This window comes from Hippocampus zosterae, chromosome 15 (genome assembly GCF_025434085.1).
Source record: "Hippocampus zosterae strain Florida chromosome 15, ASM2543408v3, whole genome shotgun sequence".
NCBI classification, from domain to species: Eukaryota; Metazoa; Chordata; class Actinopteri; order Syngnathiformes; family Syngnathidae; genus Hippocampus; species Hippocampus zosterae.
The window spans coordinates 1,357,623-1,381,940 of NC_067465.1; the positions used below are offsets into that span (position 1 = coordinate 1,357,623).

The window sequence follows — 24,318 nt, forward strand, 5'->3', positions numbered from 1 at the left end:
CCCCACCCCACCCCCCAACTCTTTGTGCGAAGGCAAGCGCGAGAGGGTGATTTAAATGCATTAGCAGCGTGTGTTTTCCCAAAGGAGGACCTTTAGAATGCATCAGGGCAGGAACATTTTGTTTAGAGCCACCGTACAGGTGTGAGTGGATGCGGCAGAGCCCGGCTACCTCCCAGCGGGACACATTAAAGCATGACGCACTGGCTAATATTTCTATGCGGCCTCTTATGTCTTTTTTTAAATGCAAGCAGGGATGCGACTGCGGTGCTCAACACCCCCCTCTAAAAAAAATTTATATATTTTGATCTCTTTCTCTGAACACAATGAAATGATATTTTGTGTGTGCACATTGAATTAAATGGCGAACGCAATAGTAGTTCAGAAATGTTATTCGTAATCCTTTTGCAAAGACTTGATCTGCTTACGCGCACGCACACAAAACTGAGCCTAATTATCCCACCCCCCACCCCACCACCACTTTTTTTTGCAGTCTTTTGAATTGGATCTCATTAGATTGTGCAGGTGGTCATAATTGTGTTGCCTGTTGAGTGCATGTGGGAAAATAAAAGCCTAAATTGCTCAAAATGCATTTGTGAAGTGAGTAGGTGTCAAAGGAAAACATGCCACCGATATGCTTCTAATCATCACAAGGGAATTCAAATTGTTTGGCAAGCACCCGCCCATTGTTTCCAGAATAATCACCACACAAGCAAATATGCTTTAACTTGAACTTGAACCAAAAAAAAAAAAAAAAAGAAAAAAAGGATTTATGTCCAACAATGGAAGCCTGCCGTCCGGTAATCTACTCACCATAAGTAATTACACAAGACAAGGGTCACATGATTCCTGCTCTTTGACCTTAGACCATCTGAGACCGCCCCGACCCCCCCCCCCCCACCACCACCACCCCCCTCCCTGTAGTGACGATATACACGCACACCCACACGCAGATACACAAATGCACAATGATTGAGTTAAACCTAGCTTGGGAAATTGAGCAGTTAGCATGTTAGCATGCAACATAACACTGTAGGTTTATGGCAATGTGTTCATGGGCTTCAAGCCGCTAACTTAGGGGCGCTAAAAATCGTTTTTTGGCGCCAGCCACATTTTGGTTACCGTTTCACTTGTCTCCCCTCGGTGGCAGTAGCTGCTCAGATTATTTTCTTGGATATATATATATATATTTTTTAATATTCAGAACAATCACAGTTAGCGAGTTAGCGTTCAGTGATTTCCGGAACATTTGATAGCTCTGCGTTCTGTCGCATAAATGCATGTGTGTGATCGATTGACTCGCAAACTGCAAGGTCAATTGTGCCATAGAGTCCAGCTATGCTGTGTCGGTCCTCAAAAAAAATAAAAAAAATAAATATAAAGACGACTGCCGATTGAGTGTACGTTTTAACAAAGGAAAAGGCAGAGTAAGAAGCGGAATCCGCTGAAATCAGCCCTGGGCGAAGAAGCTCCAGACAGACGCGAAGCTCAACGGCGATTGAGATGCAGCCAGAGTTGCGAGGCAATCTGTGCGCATTACCAGCGCGCAGGCAAGAGTGTACAGCTTGTACTTATTCACTCGTCTCTAAGGCCCCCACTGCCAAGCTTTCAGGGTGTCTTGGCGGCCGCTTCTCGAAAAACAACCCAGATTGCATTATGTGCTCGCGTTGCAAGTTTGCGAGGATGAATATCGATGATTTTTATTTTTTTTTTTTCCCCCCCCCTTCTTTCCTGGAAGAAAGTGAGCCTGCGGGGACACGGTGGGAAGGCTTCGATGTAATGGAGCTTCCTCTCCCCAATACATGCGGGCAAAGCAGGCAGACAAACACGGCGCACATTGCACATGCCATCTGTGGAGTTTTACGACTCAATAACCGCCTTCCTTGTCAGGCCTACCTTTTCCTCTTTCAACACACACACACGCGCACACACACATACATCTAGCAATAAGCACTTTCTCAAACACGACTCCTCAGCTCAGCGGGGTAAACGAGATATTCAAGATGGACAAACTCACACGCGCGCGCCTCTTAAATAGAGAAGAAGACGCCTCAAAGCATCTCCCACAGTTCCTTCCGAGACCTGGCCAACCATTATTGAGGGAGGCTTCGCCAACACGCTTCTCAAAAGACGCCAGCGTTCCTTCCTTACGCGGGAACGAGCCAGCATCATCCCGACACACGTTTTCAGACGCGCGGCGCTCGCTCCACTCACGTTGGCAGACGTCCTTGTTCTCCTCGAAGCCCGGTTTACACACACACCTCCCGATGGGAACCAGCCAGCCGCCGTCTGCGCTGCAGTACATCTTGGGAACCTCAAATTCCTCGGAGGCGTTGACGCAAGCTCCGTGCACCTCCACCAGGGCCGTGTCCCCCCCGGTTATGGTGTCGGGGAACTGGGCCAAATTAAGCACGGTGAGCGGACACTTCTTGTAGAAGACGCGCACCGAAACCAGAGCGATGCAAGCGCCCAGGTCCTGGAAGGCCAAGTAGAAGCCTTTTTTGCCCAGATTGCTGATGTCGCGCACTTCCGTATTGAGCTTCATCACGCGGTCGCCGACATCCACCTGGCGAGAGGAAATGCGCGTTACGAAAACGCAACCTTACATCCGATGGAGCCAAATATTTGAAGCCTTTTCGGGTACGGCGCTGGCGACCTGTGTAAAACTTTCATCTGCAGCGATAGTATCGATCTTGACGTACTGGCCTTCCTTGATGAACCACAGGTTGGCGTTGTTGGATTCGTAGTAGTACATGTTGAATGTCTGAAAGGACAACAAAAAGGAAAAATAAACCTTGGCGTTGACTTCGACGCGTTGTCGTCGAGCACTCGGGCATCCGCCAGTGCACCCAATGTGAAATTTCAACCCAGCTCGCTGCGCTCTCCCCTCGGCGTTAGTCCAGTGAGCGTCGATGCGCGTCACGTTAGCGCTTGCGCGTGCGTGAATTGACACAAACCTCTTTGCAGGTGCCGGGGACCCCCGGGAGGCTGTTGCAGTCGCGCAGGGTAAACTTGATCTCGATGTAAACCCGCTGCGCTCCTTCCCGGCTGATGTGGCGCGTCCGCAGCCAGTTGTTCTGATTGGCCTGCATGACATTGCACACCTGGTACGTCCGCATGGGCGTGTTGCGCTCGTCCATCACGCTGATCTCCTCCCACTGAAGGTAAAAGACAAGTTGCCGGTTCAGATTCCTTTAGTCGCGCTCGGAATCAACTTGACGGCATTTTATCATTTTGCAGGCGACGCGCGGAGGACAGGCGCAACCGGATCCCTCCGTCCATCACGGCGCCGATGTTGAAAACGCTCAGAAGGGATGAAAGAAGCCAAAACGAAAGAGCAAATACCTCAGGTAAGTGCAGGATGCATAAAATAAAAGACGCTTTTTTTATTTTGAAAGTAATACCAAGCAGCAGCGCAGCTTTACTTGACAGCATCAACCCGCAGCTCGGAGTTGAGTTTTTATGGGCAAAGGAGATCTCAGTCCAAAGTTTTTTTTTGGGGGGGGGGGGGGGGATTCGTGCAGGGGGGGGGGCAGGGCTCACAGTCAATGAAGTGTGAGGTCGCACAACATACAGGTTGTGTTTTGAAGTCTGGCTGAGTATGAATGATGAGCTGCGTCAAGAAGACTCGAGGACAGTCTTTGTGTGTGTGTGTGTGTGTGTGTGTGTGTGTGTGCGTGTGTTTGTGTGTGTGCGTATAAGACAGAGCAACTTTGTCTCCCATCATTTGCTGCCATCTGTTTCCACTTGCGAGTAAGGCAGTAATTGAGACCACTTCTCGCATGAGCAGGAAAACATTTCTATCTCCACGCACACGCACACACACCCACACACACACCCACACACACACACACACACACACACACACACACGCACACACACACACACACACACACACACACACAGCGTGAGCATTTCAATTCCTTAAAGACAAGAAAAATAAACCAATGCGGTTTGAGTGTTTAAAGATATTTGATCCATTGAAGGGGAAACCAACTGGGCGCACAAACACTCCGAGACGCACACAAAAAACAAAAAAAAAAAAAGTTTGCCGGGTGTGAGGAGCAGGCCCGTATTTGTTCTGCACTCGTGTCATCACGTTGATCCTCAAGATCCTGCGCAGTGATGATGATGATGATGATGATGATGATGATGATGTATCACCTAGCAACCGTTCAAACTGCGGCGTCACGTGAATGTGCTCAAAAAGCATACACATCTTGAAGTCTCAAGTGTCCCACAAGAGAAGTTCCAGCAGTGCGACACGCACCCAAGGGTGCAGTGAACGAATAAACATGGAGGAAATTCGGCTTTTTATTTGGAATAGCGGTACTTATAATTCAATGTTGCCTCCATTTTAAAACAGCGGGAAGGCAGTTTGGCTATTGTTATTTTCATAACATTTATTCCAGCACCTCATAAGTTTATTTATTTAGTTAGCTACTGAGTTATTTAGTTATTTTTACAAAGATGTTTGGCAAATTTTGTATCGGTAAAGCAATGACGATGATTGCAGTATACAGTATAGAAGTGGATATGCGTTTGATATGAAGTCATACTAAATGATTATGATGGCAGATTGTATACAAACATATAGTCTTAAAACTGCTTGGTCGATAAAAATAGTAGGAATAAAAACAATAATCTGGTATCAAAAAATTAAAAAAAATAAATAAATCAGACAGGGCGGCCCGGTAGTCCAGTGGTTAGCACGTGGGCTTCACAGTGCAGAGGTACCGGGTTCGATTCCAGCTCCGGCCTCCCTGTGTGGAGTTTGCATGTTCTCCCCGGGCCTGCGTGGGTTTTCTCCGGGTGCTCCGGTTTCCTCCCACATTCCAAAAAAAACTTGCGTGGCAGGCTGATTGGACGCTCTAAATTGTCCCTAGGTGTGAGTGTGAGTGCGAATGGTTGTTTGTCTCTGTGTGCCCTGCGATTGGCTGGCAACCGATTCAGGGTGTCCCCCGCCTACTGCCCGGAGACAGCTGAATAAATCAGACAGACCTGTTACTTGGGTCATTTTGACCCAAACCAGAAAGTTGAGTCAAATTGAGAAGTAGCAGCTCGGTCTGATTTTTCACCACAATTGTTTCGTTTTTGGCCCGCTTGTTTTAAGACTGTCGACTTCTGTCATTCATTAGTTTTTGTCATAAATCCCTGCGGAATTCTTGGAAACTGCCACATGTATGCCACGACGAATTAAAACGTTTCAAGTGTTTCCCCCAAATGTGCCCATTTTCTGTGAATTATTATCATCTCACAAAATCCCATTCCTGTGAAATTCTACAAAGTTCTTTTCCTCTCTCCTCTTGTACTGTATGTGTATGAAAGGCACAGCAGAGCAAAAAAAAAAAAAAACTGACAACCAATTGGAAAAACAGCCCTTTGCAAGCGTTCCCAGTGGCGTGCTCAATTATAAAAATCCCACTTTATTGTCGGAGACAGACACTCGCCATGTCCACCTGTCATGACGTATCGTGCGTCAATCCGGAGGGAAGTCCGCGGTTGCGTGCAGGAAACACACAAGCAATAAGAGAACGGCCATTCTGCTTAACAACCTGAAAGGCGCAAAAACGGAACTTTCCGGCTTCTGCAAGTTAATGCGATGTGACGTTCCGACAAGGCGGCAATAAAGTCCTTAACGCCAGTCACCTTGAGCGCCAAAAACAGATCAAGACGCGCGTTCTCACGCCGACTCGCTCGCTCGCTCTCGGCTGCTTTTCATCTCCACTGAGACGTTTCGTGTGTATGAATTGGAGCACGACCAGTTTTTTTTTCCCCTGGACCCTTTCCCAACTTCTAGCGGGGGGAACAGAGGCAAAGAGATGAGACCATGTGTGCGACGGGGAGGGGGGGGGGGTGCGGGGGGGGGGGGGTGCTGCTTAAGATAGAGTGGCCAACTGAAAAGTCAATGAAAGTTTCGACCATTGTTCTAGATTACTAAAAGACGACATAGAGCCGAAAATGCCAGCGAGTCCTCCATTCAATTAGAAGTGCAAAACTAGAGACTGGTGGCAGGATGGAGGGGGGGGGGGGGGTGGCGGGAAGTGTGGGGGGGATAAATGTTGGTAAATTACAGGCGCGCTTGGCAGCTAAATAGACCCATCTGTGCAGCACTGAGACCAGTCGGACATCACAAGATGGACACACACACACACACACACACACACACACACACACACACACACACGCGCGCGTGCACACAACGCTCCCGCGGGAGTAGTGATTAAAGCATTTATGGGAATAGTCGTTGAGGGATAAAAAAGGGCTTTCTAATGTCTGTGTTTATTTCTTTGTAGGCAGAGTTTGGAGTGGCTGGATTAGTGCCACTTGCGAGCGAGCAACTTATTTCCCCAGTCGGAGAAACGCGCCTGTTCGTCATCACTTTTTTTACTCGCCGCCGAGCGCAGGTGTGTTTATGGACGCGGGAACAACCCGCGCTCCTTCTCAACTGCGTCGCTGTTATGCCACTTGAGAGAAAGAGAGTTTTGAAAATATGTATATTTAAATAACGCGCATGGATGGGAAAATATTTGGATTATTTGGAAGTTGTCACCGATCGGTCAAAGTGAAATTGAAAAAACTTTTTTTTTTTTTTGGTTCATGAGACGATGTAAAAATGAGAGTGCTTTTTTAAGAAATGAAACCGAATTGAAAGTACATTTGAGGTTTGAAATATTAACATAGCTAAGAATGTTCATATCAACTGAAGTTAAAGGACATGAAGTGGAAACCAAAAATGACAACAACCACAAACTATAACATGCCCGCTCGGTAGTCAACACATTTGCACCCACACAGAGTTGAAACACGGGTTCGGCCTCGATGCTAATTGACATTTCGGGTTGGACAAAAACAAAAAAAAAAAAGGGACCCACTCCCCGCTCCCTTCCCCCCCTGAGCCCCCTCGGCCAACGCAGCCAATCAGCACCGAGCTCTCTTGATTTCTTTGAAGTGAAGCAGAGACGTCAGATCGGGGTCAAAGTTCAACCATTGGCTGGCTTCCCATAATATCCCTGCTGCTGCAATCATCCGATGTGTACACCTACCGGCACGTAATTGGCTCCCAAAGTTTGGAAAAAGCTCTGGCTTAGTTTAGGGATCCCAAATTAGAGAGGGGTGAAGAGCCTGCGGCGGTGGAGAGATGTTATGGGGCCTCTCATTTTCAAACATCATTATGACATATCTGTTTTGTGTCCCTCATGATGATCACCCCCCCACCCCCAGACCCCCGACACCACCCCTCCCACCCCCGGTTGCTCAGTGACAGAAATGGGTCGCTCCGCTCCGTCTCGGCCACGTCCGGCTCCGCGCGGCCCGGATTAAATTTGACCCGCGGGGGTCAAGTGTGGTTTTTGGACTAATTCGTGTAGACAGTGGCCTGAGATTGGTTGGGATTGTCTCGAGCTGAAACCAATCTCAAGGTTTTAAAAGCGCAAAGGTCAACTCGGTAAGACCCATTATAGGAAACACAAGACTTTCTTGCAACCGCAGCATTTTTCCTCCGTTCACCGGCCACTTACTTCTCCTATTTTGACAGTCGCCGAGCGGTGACACAAACGAGCCGCTAATATATCGAGATGCAGATAGATTTGCAATTTTCTTATGGATTTGAAAACACCACAAGAGAATTGCTGAATGCAAAACTGCAGAAGAAAGTCCGGATTGGTTCGCGTCGTCTTTCAGTTTGTTGGCCACAAAAAGCAAAATAAAACCTAAGCGCAACATCCTGGTGAAAGAGAAAGAGCAAACGTGTGGATGCAACGTGATTGGATTACATCATGGGAATGGGAGGAAAATGTGGCAGCGTGAATCTCAGGGGGGGGGGGGACATTTTGCAGCGTGCCGTCGAGCGAAAATGACATCGCAGTTGCTCAGGGCTGAGGTAAGGACCAATCACGCCTCATCTGTTTTCTGACTTTGCTCATGTAACATTTGCAATGGTCCTTAACCTCAGCCCTGAGCAACTCCATCCATCCATCCATTTTCTGATCCCGATGGATAAAAATGGGTGGAATTTGCTGCGCACAAAAAAAAAACTCGCAGCAAAAAAAATTTGCTGCGAGTGTGGCTGCATAGAATGTCTTCTTGGAAAGAACATTTGGGGCTTGATTCCCCCTTCAAATGTTAAACTTTCCAACATTCCGTATACATTTTCCATGAAAAACAAGAGGAAGATAACTAAAAAAAAATTAAAATTTAAAACTGAAATTTAAAAAAATAAGGGAAAAAAAGAGTAAAAACAAAATCAGCGAATAGGTGAATTTGCGGGTGCCAAACAGCGAGTATCAGGGTAAAGAAAACCATTTTTATTACATATATTATTCTGAAACCTCGACGAGACTCATTCCTGATGACTGAGAGACACAAAAACTGTTTGCCTTGATTTCAGGTGTGATCGCAATATTGATTTTAAATCCAAAGTGCATTCTTTTTAGTTCAGTGGGCTCATATTTGACTACGCGTTTGTTTGTGTTACCTCCACAGGCACAGATTGCCTTCAACCAGATGGTCCTCTTTCTGGAAAAAAAACATAATTTGTACTAAAGTTTAGTACAAATGGTACTAAACGGCCAGTCCGCGGACCGGTACCGGTCCGCAGGGCATTTGGTACCAGGCCGCACAGAAAGAACTTGCCTTAATTCCGTTTATTTCGGAATACGAAAGATGTTTTATTTTGAAAAATTACCGGATTCTCTGTTACATCCGTCTCTGTCACGCTTGACACGCGTCAAAACACGCTTCTGCGTCACGTGACCGATTACGCTAAAAAAAGGATTTTTTAAAATTGTTTAAAAAAATTGTGTGAGATCGCAAATGACGGCGGCCTTAAAAGGACGTTCGAGACTACTGGATTAAAGTTATGGCTGAATATTCTGAGATCGCCACAATAGCACTGTTGCTATTTCCGACATACTACCTGTGTGAGGCGGGGCTTTTCTGCAGCAACGGCGACTAAAACAAAATTACGACGTAGACCGGACATAAAACACACACTTGAGGTGTCATTGTCTCCTATTGCCGCGTGATGGGATCGCCTGGTTGCAGAAAATCAAGCTCGGGGCTGTGGTGAGTCGTCATTTTCATACACTTTAAATTTGCATCGTATCGTATTTTGAATGCCTTAAACATTACACATCGCGATCAGAGTGTTGCGGGCAGATTATACGCTCCTTGTGTTTATTGTTATTATATTACGAAAACAAACGCCACAGTTTTCATGCAGCTCATAGCGTGTTATTTTGTTGTTTATTTCTGCCGTTCCCTGAAAATATTGTCTAACATAAACCGGTCCGTGGGGCAAAAAAGGTTGGGGACCCCTGAACTAAACCAAAACTGACTGCAGTAAATTAGCGAGACATCCGTTTGAAGAACTGAAAACTCCATCAAACTAAAATAAAGGCAAGATAAACAAGCAGCAACAAGATTGTTTGTGTAAGAGTAAAGCAACATTTCTCGTGAAAGCAACAAAGTCGACCACTTTCATCCACTCATGTCATTTCCTCTCTGTATACACTCAAGGGAGTGATGTGTAATCCTTGCTTGAACGCTTGAACGAGATAAAAAGATAGGTGCAAAAAAAAGGGGGGGGGGGTATTTCATTCTGCAGTTGGTAAATTTGTAATTGTAAAATGAGAACAAATGTGCTTTTTCAGGAAGCCCGCGTCAACGAATCACATTTTCATGACAAGAAAACCCCTTCATAAGCGAATCACAGATGGAAGCCATTATGCTCGTCAATGACAACCTCGCTGAAAGAAAACACCCACAAACATAAACAAGATGGCCGCGCAATCAATGCGTTTTCGAACGCATGAACCCATACCCTCGATCGCTTGAGAAAACAAGCCCGCTAAGCCCCCCTTCGCTTCGGCTGCTGCCTCTTTGCCTACCCGCAAACCGTGAAACCCGTGTGCGGCGTCCCGCAATTCAAGCCACGCGGAAGTTGGAATCAAGTCGAATCTAATCGGTGGCAGTCAACTACAAAGTCGCTCATATTTCTAGCACGTTGGTCCTCGCGACACGTTCCTTTGGCTTTACCTGCAAAATGCGGGTTACGCAACCCTCACATGCACGTCAATCCACAATATATGCATGCAAACATCACAGGCAGCGACATTTCATCTTACATAATAATATTTGCCCCTCCCGCCCTACCCAAAAAAAAGCAACCCGAAATAAATGGAGGCTAAGGCGTCACAGCACAGTTTTCAGTGCGGCGGCAATAATTTGTAAATTCCCCCTGAAGATTCCTGATTTAGCAAGAAGAGCTCAAGAACTCGGCTCTCTCTCTTTTCAAGCACACTGCACTGCGGCTGCTGCTAAGTCCCGCCTTCCCTTCCCTTGAAATAAAACATGACGTGCATAACTTATACATGTGGTGGCGGCACGAAAAAAGGCCCATGTTTGTTTGTGCGGGTGTGTGATGTGTGCTGCGCATACTCACCCCCTCATTAGGATAAGCCTCCCAGCCCAGGTCGGCCAAGGCTGACATGGAGTCCAGCAACGTCACTGCAAAAGAGAAAACAAACGCGTGAAGCCCTTCTTTCAAGGTGTTTGTTTATACACTCAAGGGAGGGGAGGGGGGGGGCTGGCTTGAATGCACCAGATCACTCCTTCATGGGTGAGTTTGTGTGCATCTGGAAGGCTTTTGTTGTGCTGGGAAACAGCTGAGGTGGAGCTTTTGTCAAATTCCAATGTTGCGTTCGGCGCGGTGGGCCTTGCAGCTGCCGGTGTTTTTATTTTATTTTTTTTAAACGGGAGACCGAAAGCGGGCCGGGATGCCAAGAGTTGAAGCGATGATGCTCTTTTCCAAGATCAACCGCAAGGAGTGCAACGCGGCTGCAATAACTTTGTCATTTTGAAGGAGTAAAAAGGGGTTTTGCTGACGCACGCGACGGCCTTAGCGGCTCGCAGAGCTTCTCGACAGACGTTCTACATGTTGGAAGCGTGTCTGCGGGATGTTTTTCTTTCAGAGCGTTCATCCAGAAAAACATATTTGAGGTTACTGTTATTGGACTTGAGAACAAGAAGGGCTGGCTCGCTACGAGTTCATCTCAATGGTGTTCTTTTCGTTGACACGCCGAGTCGTTTGACTGTCATCGTCAACAAAGAAGAATTATTGAGTGCTGCTGGTGGTTTTCACGTCAATTTTTTTTTTTTTTTGCCTCTTTGGCTAGCGCTCTCCACTCTGGAGGTCCTGCTCAGACACTGGACAAAATCTTTGTTTTCGCTCCCATTCATCATGAGCTGAACTTGTGAGTGAATCTGTGTTAAGCTAGCTAGAATTCTGGGAAGATTTGGAACGGACCCTTGGAAAACTATCATCTCACACTTGCTCGCGTTTGAAAACGGGGTTGCCGAGTTTCTGACAGACATTTTTCAAAGACTGAATTTGGCAGGCCAGTGGTTGGCGTGTCAACCTCACAATGCAGAGGTCGTGCGTTCGATCCCAGCTCCGGCCTTTCTGTGTGGAGTTTGCATGTTCGCCCCGGCCCCGCGTGGGTTTTCTGCGGGTACTCCGGTTTCCTCCCGCATCCCAAAAAACATGCACGGCGGGCTGATTCAACGCTCCAAATTGTCTCGAGGTGTGAGTCTGAGCGCGGAGGGTTATTTGTCTCTATGTGCACCCCCCCCTGCGACCCATCAGGAAGTGGAGGGGAGATGAAGAAAGGTAATCATGACAAGCGATGAGAAGAAGGCAGCGGCATGACCAGCAGGAGGCATCGTAAAAACTTCTTAACTCGTGTGTGTGTGTGTGTGTGTGTGTGTGTGTGTGTGTGTGTGTGTGTGTGTGTGTGCGGGTGGTGATTCATCGAACGTGCGCGGCTGCACGTCTCCCGCTCAGGTCCTAATCAAGGCTTCAATGCCGCTGATCATCAATATTTAATCAGCATCCATATGCAGAGACGCCTGCTTCTCTCTTCTTGCCACTCAACTGCCATCACGTCACGCTTCTCTGTTATCCAGATTACAGTATGGCCGACAATCGTGAGGAGATTTTTTAAATTTTTTAATTTTTTTATAGCACACTGTCCACTGTTGAAGCTGCTGGGTTTTTTTAAAGTAACACCAAACGGAGCAAAGTAGCTAACCCAGCGCTGGGTCAAAAAGGGACTAAGCCAATGCTGTTATTTATCCCCAGCATATTTTGGGTTAAAGATTTGAACCAGAACATTGGGTCAAGATTTAGACATAGTAAGGGGTTAAAAAAAAAACATGCCGTACTAATGAGTTGAAGTGACCCAAAAATTAATTATGAGGTTACTAGCCGAGCTGCAGTTGAAAAATAATGCCTACTTTAGTCGCAAAATGTTCTTCGAAACAACTTTCCCCTTTCAGGGCAAATCTATTTTTACACCGGATGCCCTTGCTAACGTAACGCACCCATTTTTAATCAAGGTTTCAGACCAGCAGTGGCTGGGAATTTGCATAAAAAGTCATAGAGAGATTATTAAATTATATTTGACTTCAAGTTTAGCAAAACTGTCCAAAATGGTGACCGCTTACATGCCCCAAATTCAATCTGCTTGGTCAAAATAACCGACCCAACCTTTGGTAAAAGTCACCCAACCCGCTCAAAATCCACAATTAGCCAGTCAGTTACTTAGGAAAACGGAAAAGAAAAGGAAAAGTTTTTCTTGTATGTTCACTCACTTCAGGGGCATCAGCTGTGGCACACAAATCACCCAATTTGGCGCATCTTGTCATATTTTCTGCAATAAGAGTTTGATACAACATCTTCATCACTTCCAAAAAGACGTAACGTAATCACATTTTCTACACAGGGTGTATATACGCCTGTTTCCGAGCTCATCTGTGCTCCAGAGAGAGTGCCCGGTGTGTGCGTCGCGTGAAAGTGGGCCGAAAGAAGCAGCGTGACAAAAGAACAGGGAGGGAGAGGTGCTGAGCAGCGAAAGGGCACGTGAAACCTCCAGCCTCACGCACGTATTAAGAGCGTTTCGAGTAAACCGCCTCCCTCCATCAAGTGGCGCCGAAAGAAAGGGGAATGTCATAATCGCGTGATTAGACGTGATATCAAAGATAGAATCACACACTGACGCCGATCACGGAGCAAATGCATGGCCTGCGTTTTTAGTCCTGCGTTTCTGCAACGAGTGACCGTGCTTGTTGAAATAGGCAATCTGTGCACATTTCATCGTTCATGTTATGCCTTCGAACACGCACTCATTTCATAATATTCATTCATTCATTCATCTTCCGAGCCGCTTGATCCTCACTAGGGTCGCGGGGGGTGCTGGAGCCTATCCCAGCTGTCTCCGGGCAGCAGGCGGGGGACACCCTGAATCGGTTGCCAGCCAATCACAGGGCACACAGAGACGAACAACCATTCGCACTCACACTCACACCTAGGGACAACTTAGAGTGTTCAATCAGCCTGCCACGCATGTTTTTGGAATGTGGGAGGAAACCGGAGCACCCGGAGAAGACCCACGCAGGCCCGGGGAGAACATGCAAACTCCACACAGGGAGACCGGAGCTGGAATCGAACCCGGTACCTCTGCACTGTGAAACCCACGTGCTAACCACTGGACTACCGGGCCACCCTCATTTCATAATACTGTTGCAAAAATGGTCAACGTGGCCTCACCCGATGGATACCCGATCCTATCTGCAGTTGAGTAAAAAAAATAAAATAAAAAAAACCCAGACGCTATTTGGGGAAATAGTTTCCCGCCCTTTCATCCAAGATGATATAAAGCTGAGGAAGCAAAAAAAAAAAAAATCGATGAGCACCGGATTTCAGGGCGGGGGGAAAAAAAAAGTCAATAATTTTATTTTAAGGCCGTGTTGCCCTGCGCACCAGTTCTTGTTTTGTACCTCACAAGAGACAAACGACCTTGCGGCCTGATCCCGCCTCCACAGGCTTTACATTTCCCGAACCCGAGCAAACAGCTACATGCATTAAGATGCACCGCAACACGTTTTTCTTCTTCTCCTCACACCTCTGGTCAATACCACTTATCCCTTCTAATCACCGGGCGCGCTTATCAATGATGTAGATCCCTTCCTGACTCTGCTGACGCAGCATCGCTCCATTGCGTGGATGGATGCTGTCGGCCAACGCAAGCATTTGATCCACACGTATTATTAATCATCAGCGCATGTAACATTTGTGGGAAAACGTTCAAATCAAAATGTGCCGCCGCAACCTCAAAGGAAGAAAGCTATTACCTTGAACAAACATTTTAAAATCACAAGCGTCACGTTTGAAAGCGTTCAAGGTTGAGCTCTTACGTTTTATTGCACGTGGAACGGATGAATTGGAGAGAGAGAGCGACAGTGCAGCTCTTCCGTAAGCAAACATCAGCAAGCGTCCGTGTCTATATTTGCCTCGGCATGATTCTCTCCCTTCTTGCCATTTTCTCTCCTCCTGGGACCTTAAATGGCATTTGTGTGCGTGTGCATGTGTGTGTGTGTGTGTGTGTGTGTCTAAGACAGGCTCATATTCAGTCTGATGAGCAGTTTCTGCCTCTGACAAGCACGCGCAATTTCCACTTTGATGAGAATCGAAATATGACATCACATAGCCGCTGCGGAGAGCACCTTGCGAATCTGATGTCTTGGGTTCTACCGGTACTTTTGAGGTGAAGCACCCAATATCTCCCTCACACCCCATAGTGTCCACATACCTGCTGAGCATATACGCTATAGTGGCATTCAAGCGCATGGACGACGTTTTCTGTAAGTTGTTGACGAGTCTGCAGCCTTGCTTTTTCCAATTCGGTCCCGTACTTAAACATGAGCCTGAAATATTTTCCAGAAAAAAGTTACCTCACCCGGCACAAAAACCTCCCAGAATCCCCTGCTTGTGGCTTCTAAAAAGATTTTCATCTAGATCCAAGCCTTCGGTGACTATTGTTACATCGAGTATTGCATGGCAGGCAAGAACACATTGAAGAGGTTAATTGATCAAAAAACTTTGAAAATGTTGTAACGATCTTGTTGCTATACGTGATGCAAAAATATACGTTGATGAAATGATGGGCGGCCCGGTGGTCGCCGAAGGTTTGGCCTTCCTTTGTGCAGTTTGCATGTTTCCCGCGTTCCTGCGTGGGTTTTCTGCGGGTACTCCCGTTTCCTCCCACATTCCAAAAACATGTGCGGGTATGGCAGGCGAATGGAATACTCTGAATTGTTCTTGTGAGTCCAATGACAGCTGCGATAGGCTTCTTTTTCGAGTATTCTTAATCATGTGAAGCACCTTGAGTTAGCATCATCTGAGTTAGCATCATATGAACTGCATCATCTAAAGCCTTGCTTCGCTTAAAAGTCTTGATAGAACTGTACTCGGGCAGTGATTCCGTTCCGCACCTTTAGTTGGAAAATCGCATTTCTTACGAAAATGCTGATTCCAGACTAGTTTTGCCGAACAAATCATCATTTCTATCAGTCCTTGTGCGCCTGTTGATGATTCCTGTCATTTCTTTCATGAGTGCCTCTCTCTCTCTCTTGTGGGCATCCGCATATGGAGCTGAGCAGCCTCTGCCAAGCCTCAAGCAGCGATGCCAATAAGCCCGGCTGGCTCACAAAGAGACCAAGATGCTTATGCACTTGCGCATGCACACATTTAGATGATGCAAAAAAGACCCCACCGCAGGGATGCGAAGCACAATACATAACTTCATGCACGGTTAATTAGGTGCCTTTAATTGAGTACAAACGACTGACTACGGGGGGACAAGCCACTACTTTGTCCACATTGCGCGAGGAGCCAACCCAAAACGGTCGACGTGATTATCGGAGTCCTTGTTGTCCACTCAGTCAGAGACTTCACCGCGCTTCCCCCCCCCTCGTGTGATCGTTGAGCCCAGAGAGGGCGGGAAGTTGTTGTCAGGGCAACACACGGGCTGACGGAGAGCAAGCAGTTGAGCTATGTGAACTTTGGGAGTAAGGCGGCCCCCGCAGCAGGAGCGCTCCACTCACACTGCTGTCCTCTCATCAGTCCTCTCTCCACTCATCCACAACCCACCGGAGGCTCTGCACTCGTTTTTCTTCTAGTTATCTCTCGCCGTGCTCATCCCCTGCTCATGTCACTTGAATGGAGATTGCGTATATGTGTGTGTGTGTGTGTGTGTGTGTGTTTCTTGGCTTACGACTCTCCATGATTGTTTCATAACTGGTCTTCCACGTGCGAGCCAGCAAGGATTGCAGCAAGATTAAGGTTGAGCTTGGTAAAGCTTTTTACATTTCAACTTTCACAAAGTTGTTGCCAATTTTGAAAAAGCTTTTCAGCACAGCGTTCCACCGCTATTCATCGTTTGTGTGCCTGCCATATTGCATTTTTTTTTCCCCCCAAAAGTTTCTACAGTCTACTTACTGAGAGTGATGCCCTTGCATGTGGGAAAGGAGAGCCACTGTTGCTGGTGCAGTGGAAGACATTTTGTGCTCGATTTTTAATTTTTATTCTCGGTGCTCGGACCGATCGGCAACATGTGGTCGACAAATGTCAATCGATTTACTTTTATAGGCGATCATAACAAAAACGATCGCGACTGTGATGAGGCAATCGCCGACGACATGATTTGTCCAAACCGCCGAAGCCAACGAAAAAGCAGGAAACTCACGCAACAACCATTCGCAGTTTGGGAAAAAAAAACGGTATGCTTATTTTCACATTAGTGTAAGACGGAGCAACGATTCAAATTCACCATCGCCCGATGAAGTCATAATGCAATTCACGCGGCTAAAAAAGCGGCAATTACAACACTGCCTTTGTTCAAAGACGGCGTGTGGCGTATTGATGGCGATGCTCTTTCGGCGGCCTTGATGAAAAGCTCGGAAGCCGCAACAAAGTCGATGGTGCAGAATTTGACAAATAACTCCGACGTACTCTTTCCTTTGAAATTACACTTGAGTATCAGAGAAGCTATTTCCGAGCGGAAATGTCCAAGAAAGACTATAACAGAGGACGCTACTGCTGATTCACACACAATCCACACGCACTTTGCAGAATGGGGACCTTGAGGATTCACAAACACAACAGTCCGAAACGATCAGCACGACGCGCAATTTGACGAAAATGTGACCGACCGACGAAATGAAGTAATTAAACAAATGACACTTCACTCGCGCCGACGATTGAGACGGCTTTGGTGACTACGCATTGTGTTGCTAGCGCTAATGTCGCCATGCTCGGGTTCTGTGGCGGCGAGGTTTCCGGATTTCCTCTTTTGACCTTTTACAGCGTAAGCCGTTTCTCCTTATGAGAGCGGAGTCCTGATCGCCTGTGGACTCACACAGCGGTTGGCCACAGGAGGGGAAATTAGAGCAGTGGGCCTTAGCACTTGACACGGATAGGAGATCACATGGCGGACAGGTTGTTAGCCGTCATGCACATACACCCACAATGGCAACATCGGTCACTGCCGAACATCCAAAGGACTCAAGTCCCGAGGCTTTGTTGCGGCCTGGTCGTATGATCATGCGTGAAGTGGACTTTTATGCGTGAGTGACTGAAAATGTGACCGACGGTCAAATCTGGTTTTACGAGAGATTATACCGTTTGTTCCCTGAAACGGGCTACCTGCAAGTTTAAAAATATTTGCTTCATTCTCATATACTACAAACGTGCCTTGACTTAAGAGTTTGACTCTTGGCCATGCTCATCACTGGAAACACTTGTATCACAAATCATCTTTCGCCACTGGGATGAATGGAAATCATAATAATCATAATAATCTGTAACGGCTCTTTCTGTTCATTAGGTGTGCCGGTCTTGACCATTGTGCTGTGATGTAATCTAGCCCCTACAGATACAAACGAAGAAACGTTTCACTACTAAGTTGCAATAGTAGTCATTTTTCGCAGAGGATAAATAATATAAGGTTGCGGCCCGGTAGTCCGGTGGTTAGCACGTCGGCTTCACAGTGCAGAGGTACCGGGTTCGATTCCAGCTCCGGCCTCCCTGTGTGGAGTTTGCATGTTCTCCCCGGGCCTGCGTGGGTTTTCTCTGGGTGCTCCGGTTTCCTCCCACATTCCAAAAATATGCGTGGCAGGCTGATTGGACGCTCTAAATTGTCCCTAGGTGTGAGTGTGAGTGCGGATGGTTGTTCGTTTCTGTGTGCCCTGCGATTGGCTGGCAACCGATTCAGGGCGTCCCCCGCCTACTGCCCGAAGACAGCTGGGATAGGCTCCAGCACCCCCCGCGATCCTCGTGAGGATCAAGCGGCTCGGAAGATGAATGAATGAATGAATAAATAATATATGCAGACGAGCATTGTTATATTGCTTGTCTACATGTGTTGCTGTTGAGTTTGTAGTCATTAAAGCATCATTACACCAGCCAGGGCTGCAGACTAACTTTTTTTTTGGGGGGGGGGGGGTTGTGTACTATAGGTGAAATGTCCATTCGGTCCATACTCTTTTGGCTGTGCACTTGCTTAATATGTCAGCCTTATTTATTGTATGGTGAATGAATATCTCATAGTTGGAGCAAAGAATGGAAAGAGTTGCGCGTATAATGTGTTAAGCGACGTTGATACGGCCTGATGCAATGGAGCTTGTGAGACGCCGCTCATTGTGCGAAGATAATCTACCCAGCCGCTTGCGTTACATTCCTATTGAGGCGACGGCACAAACGCACCGAGAGCATTTGTCATTTCACTGTCGGCGAGAATCTGACGAAACAGCCGTCGAGTTCAAAGACAAAAAAAAAAGAGCAAAGATCAATGTGACGAGTATTCCGCTCCCTGCAGAAAATAAGAAATGCTTCAAATAATAGAAGCTTAGTGTGCGTGGTTTATTTATTAAAACAAGAGAAAGCCTCCGTGGGCTTAGGATCACTGTGCGTTGCCACAACGCCTGCCTCTTTGTCTCTCGTTTCAACTCACTCCTGTGAATTTGCTTTTTTTTCTTTTGCTTTTCATTGATAATAGCTCACCCGCAGACACACACACACACACAAGCGCAGAAACACAGTATGTGCTCCAAGCCTTCGCACCAGAATCATTCCCCGTCACTGTGCTGTATTTATAGCCTCATCTATCAGCTAGCCGCAGGAATACTTGACGTTATTCTCTGGACCAAGACCACCAAACTGCCCCCTAGCCATACATTAGGATGAAATGAGCGTCTGTGGGCGTGCATGCACAATGCACGGGCACCCATCTCAGCGTGCCGATGTATTACACGTACGCGGCGGCCCCACCTTGTTCCAAGTGCAGAGAGATCCTGTGATATTCGTGTTACTGAACGAGGGAGGCGGGGAAAGGGGGCTTGAATGAGAAAGAACTGAAGGGAAAACAATCCAAGAAAGAGATTATAGTAAAGTGGGGCACATATGACGGAAGGAGATGAGAGAAGAGGGAATAAAAGAATCAGGTGCTTGCCCGTGCGTCTTCTTACTCTCCCGCTCTCTTATGACAACGGCGATCTATAGCCTCTTCTGTTCAAGGTCACGGTTGTTACACGGGAGCGCCGCCATCGCCGGCGCACAAAGGCACATTCGCGGTGAGGTATGCCTCTGCCGATAACTGCAAGCAACCCTTATAGATTAACAACCCTTATAGATTAAAGCAATTAAAGCGGAGGAGACCTTTGACCCTACATTATACCATAGTCAGGATCTTGTGTGAATCATTAGGATGGTGTGTGTGTGTGTGTGTGTGCTTGCTCGTGTGTCAGCAGAGGGCATGTTTTACATATGCTTGTCTCGGCAATAAACCGCTCATATTAACCTTACAAAGCAATACAGCCATGACCCACCACCACCTCCACCCAAGACCAACGGAATGAAAAAAAAACATCGTCGATTGTGTTTACTCGGGGGGGGGGGGGGGGGGTACTGTATATGCGGTACAAATCTGGCCTACAAGTACACTTTGAAGATTTGGACTCGACTGATCAGTCACAATAATAGCTGCTTGTCGCCCGTACCTGAATGAGTGCGAAAATGGCTTCCAGCTCTTCTGACCAAAGAGCTGGACGAGCTGCCGGCTGTTCGTGCGTCTACATTGAACCAGTCACCCTCCTTGATTTCACGGCTGCTTGGGAACTACCAGGGAATGCCCCTGGTCGCGGCTGGCTAGCTAGCATAGCGAAACAGTGCGCGGAGCTTCTTTCTAAATCACTGATCCTTGCCTCTAATGTAGCAATTAAGCTTTTCAGGCCTGCTCCTGATGAGTATTGTGATCACTAAAGGAGATCAAGGAATAATAATAGCTAATCGTGTGACATGATAAGCAAAAATAAAACGGGGGAAGACCGACAAGCCATGCTAACCACTAAACTAGCGTGAAATGTGGAACAGCGAAATACCAAAATAAGGCTGAAACGGTGTCAAAGCAGAAGGGCCTCCAGCAACTCTGAACATTAAACTAGCAAGTTAATTCGATCTGGTTTGAAGCTAGCCAAACACAATCAAACCACTCGCTTAGGACCAAAACTTAGGACGTCAACATCAGGCAAACTCACAAAGTGACTCCCAGAGTGGATCGCTTTGGACTATACGCCACAAGTAAAAGATGAAGGCTTCCAATATGTGCTACAGATGCGATCCAACTGTTCAACTGCCATGCGGAAAGCATTCGAAAGCAACACTGCCCCTGACAAATACTGTCCTAAAATGGCTACTTTTGCTGTGTTCATTTCTGGCCAGGGACATTTATTTTCTATTTGGTTTCGAGAGTCCAAAAATATCCACGTCCGTGTCATTTATTGTATTCAGTCATTAAAATTAGATGGAATAAAAATCTTATATTATCAATACTATTATCATAATCAATACTACAGAATGCATTCAGAAACAATTGCATGAGAAATGGCCATAGCACCCTAGCCTAGTGCTTATCAAACCTCCAATTTAAAGTACCGGCAATTTCTTTCTATGCTGTATTCTAATGAGCGGCACATAAAAGCAAGACCCAGTCATATCTTCCCTAGGATTGAGGGGGGGGGGGGGGGGTTGCGTATTTGGAAATACAAAAGTAGGAGACAAAGACGGCACGCAGAAAGATCTCACCAGCAAAAATGATAAAAGATGGAGGATCCACAAACGGAGAGCAGAGCTGGGGGGGGGGGGGCGGGCACCCATCCTAATGTTACATCAGTTTGCCCTCAGGGTTCGCACAATACTAAATGAGTGTGTGGGGCGCCCTCTGCTGGTCCACAATCATCTCCCGGCAACTCCTCATCCCCCCCTTCCTCTCTTTCGTGCTTCTGACAAAGACTTTAAAAAGCCACTTGTGAAAAACAAACCCCGAAAAAAATCATTTCCACGATAGATCACGTTCCCCTGTCTGCAGTCACCACCAATTCCAAGCAATGTAATCAATTCCCCCTGTAGCACTTTGTTCCGCTTGTCCACCCTCACGGCGGGTTTTCTTGTAAATGCCGCCAATTTCCGTGTAAGATCGCGTTGTAAACAAAGCTTGTTGTCGCTGAAACACGATTGGAGCTTACAATATCAGCTCTGTCCGAGGGCCTTGTTGCTCTTTAATTGGTCCTGAATGGGGGGAGGGGGAGGTGAACTGTACGTTTTTTATGACAGTCCCGGCCGGCCCCGTGGGTAGATGATGTGTCATATGTGCACACGAGCTCGCATACGCACAAGACTCTATGAAGTCAAACGATCTCGATGGAAAAGCAGAAAGATCCAAAGTAAAAGCAAAATTGGCCGGGAAGGGGAAGCCGTTTACCGTACAGAAGTGACGCTTGAGGTGCAAATTGGACTCGCTATGTGTGAAACGGCAGGACGCCCGAGATCACACGTGGATAAGCCACACGATGAGAGAATAAAATCCCCATCGGGGTTCACATCAATGAAAAGTGGGAGTCGGTCGTCTACGCCGCAAAGGCTCGTTTATCTACATCGACGGGGAGTTTCAATTCATCATCTTTCAGTCTGCGTTCACCTCGATTAATATTTCATCACGTGCGTTCGACATTGTCTCCACTTGTTTAAACATTCCTTCCTGACCGCCTCTGCTCATCCTCGCTCGCCGACTGGGAGATCTCCTGCGGGCTGCGACGTATATTCGGCATCGTACTTATACGCGGCACTTAACGCGCTCAAATTGGAGGTCTGAGGTGGGGCCCCGCTTGTTGTGTCAACTTGAAGCGATTCATGGTGTGAGACCTGAGCGTCTTTTCAAACCCTTTATAGGCCACTCCTAGGAAGAGGAAAATCGTAAAGACATTGCATGAGTTTCAATTTAGTAGCCTCTAATCATGTATGGTGAAGAAATAGCTCCTTATGAATCATTTTGTTAACCGCGTACAATGTAGTAAACATGTCCCTTAACACGAAATGGAGTAAACGAGCAGCAGAAACGCAAGTCGCTTCAAGTCTCGTTAATTTGTAGTCCAAAGGACACATTCATTCATTCATTCATCTTCCGTACCGCTTGATCCTCACTAGGGTCGCGGGGGGTGCTGGAGCCCATCCCAGCCGTCTCCGGGCAGTAGGCGGGGGACACCCTGAATCGGTTGCCAGCCAATCGCAGGGCACACAGAAACGAACAACCATTCGCACTCACACTCCCACCTAGGGACAATTTAGAGTGTTCAATCAGCCTGCCACGCATGTTTTTGGAATGTGGGAGGAAACCGGAGCACCCGGAGAAAACCCACGCAGGCCCGGGGAGAACATGCAAACTCCACACAGGGAGGCCGGAGCTGGAATCGAACCCGGTACCTCTGCACTGTGAAGCCCACGTGCTAACCACTGGACTACCGGGCCGCCCCAAAGGACACATATCTGCAATTAAGGTCATATTAATAAAATTAGCATTTTATTCAAATCTAACAGTGTACCGGTTGTCATTTTCTCCAGGAAAATGCCCAATCCGAAATGTTGGACTTTTTTTTTCAACAATAAGATCAAAAGTCCATCCTGTACTGCCCCCTTTGAATCGTTATCTCCTTTCTTTCCTCTCCTCTTAACTTGTAAACTTGCCATGTTGGCCAAATCACACATGCGACCACTGACACTGCCTGACAGCGTCGTTCTTTTCTTCTCCCGCTCAATAAGTTGCTTAATAAAGTGCTCATCATGAATCTCCCCGCCTGCCTTCATACAGAATGATGACTTCTTTTTTTTTTAAATCCTCCCGCAACTTGCCAGTAAACAAGCCATCTTGCATGTTTCAGCCCGAGAAGCGGTCAGGAGTAGTTAGCGACTAAATGTATTGGCCGAACATCGATGTTAATTGAATAACCGAGAGAGGCTGTGACAAATGTAATGCAATTGCTGACTCTCATTTGCAGACTGAGTTAGATGGCTCGAGTCCGCTGAAGAAAAGACATCATCATCCCTCAGCGGGTTTTAATGAACGCGTTTGCATGGCAGGGTTGTTTGGGGGGGGTTAAGTGCTACAAGTTTGCCCACTTTCGTACACATCGGCCTTCTATCGTCACATGTCATGCAAATTTAATGTCAAAATCCAGAGGAGAGCGGGGAAACGTGACGCACCCCCCCCCCCCCCCCCCGGCCCCCCTCATCTCCAAGCTCTTTTTGTGGCTCTTTATGCATGATTCATAACGGAACGCAGCACTTCATCGCGAAGCGCCGCCGTTCCTCAACCGACAAGTGGGGCGCTCCAGATGGGGCCGCAGGGCCATGACAACCCCGTTCGCCCCACACGCCCCCTCCCGATCAAGTAGCCCGCGCACACCCACCCACCTACCTACCTTCATTTTCCGGATAATTCCTTAAGGCTCCACACGGCAACAACACGTGAAAAACCACGGAGGAGGTGAGCAGGAAAAGGGAAGGATAGATCCACAAGACGCGCGGAGTCTGGGCCATTTTTCAGGCTGCGCTTCGCCCTCGATGCATCCCTGTTGGCGGCGTGGAGAGTGTGCGCGCAGACGGCGAGATGAAGAGAGAGCAGAGCGGAGAGGGAGAGTGAGGGAGAGGAGGAGGAGGAGGAGGAGGAGGTTGGGATGACGGGAAGGAGGGTCGCTAGCCAGCCAAGTGCCGTCAATCATCCGCTTGGCCCCCCCTGGCTGTTTGGAACGCCCGCGCGCAATGCTCCAAAGCCAAGGCTGGTGGGAAGTAACAAAGTACAAAAGCTGTAACCATACTGAGAGTCATTTGATTTTCAGGGAACTGTCTTATTATTATTTTTATTTTTTTATGACGACTTTTACTCCTTACGTTTAAAAATGTGCGGTGGTGTCTTGACCGCTCTCAAGGATTCGTATGTCAAATCATCGTTCCCCATTGAAATGAGTGGAAATGTCAGTAATCCGTCCAGTCTGGGATAAAACACCAGCAAAAGTTTTAGTCATGTATTTTGGATTTTTAAAAAAAACAATTTACAGTAACGTAACTTTGAAAAGATCGCATCATGATCTTAT

General features: G+C 47.2%; 2 protein-coding genes across 2 annotated transcripts in view; one reads left to right on the forward strand and one right to left on the reverse strand.

Annotated features, from left to right (window-relative positions):
- The window catches only part of epha4b (eph receptor A4b), a 72,690-nt gene extending 48,848 nt beyond the window's left edge, over positions 1-23,842 (reverse strand). Inside the window, exons 1-5 of the mRNA XM_052087574.1 lie at positions 23,647-23,842; positions 10,442-10,506; positions 2,955-3,155; positions 2,654-2,761; positions 2,212-2,563 (exon numbers count right to left, since the gene is read on the reverse strand). Of these exons, the coding sequence (XP_051943534.1) occupies positions 2,212-2,563; positions 2,654-2,761; positions 2,955-3,155; positions 10,442-10,506; positions 23,647-23,764 (844 nt within the window). The 5' untranslated portion in view covers positions 23,765-23,842. The remainder of the gene's footprint in view (positions 1-2,211; positions 2,564-2,653; positions 2,762-2,954; positions 3,156-10,441; positions 10,507-23,646) is intronic.
- LOC127616137 (ephrin type-A receptor 4-like) overlaps positions 1-24,318 on the forward strand; it is a 151,152-nt gene that overhangs the window by 69,433 nt on the left and 57,401 nt on the right. The gene's annotated exons all lie outside the window — the stretch shown is intronic.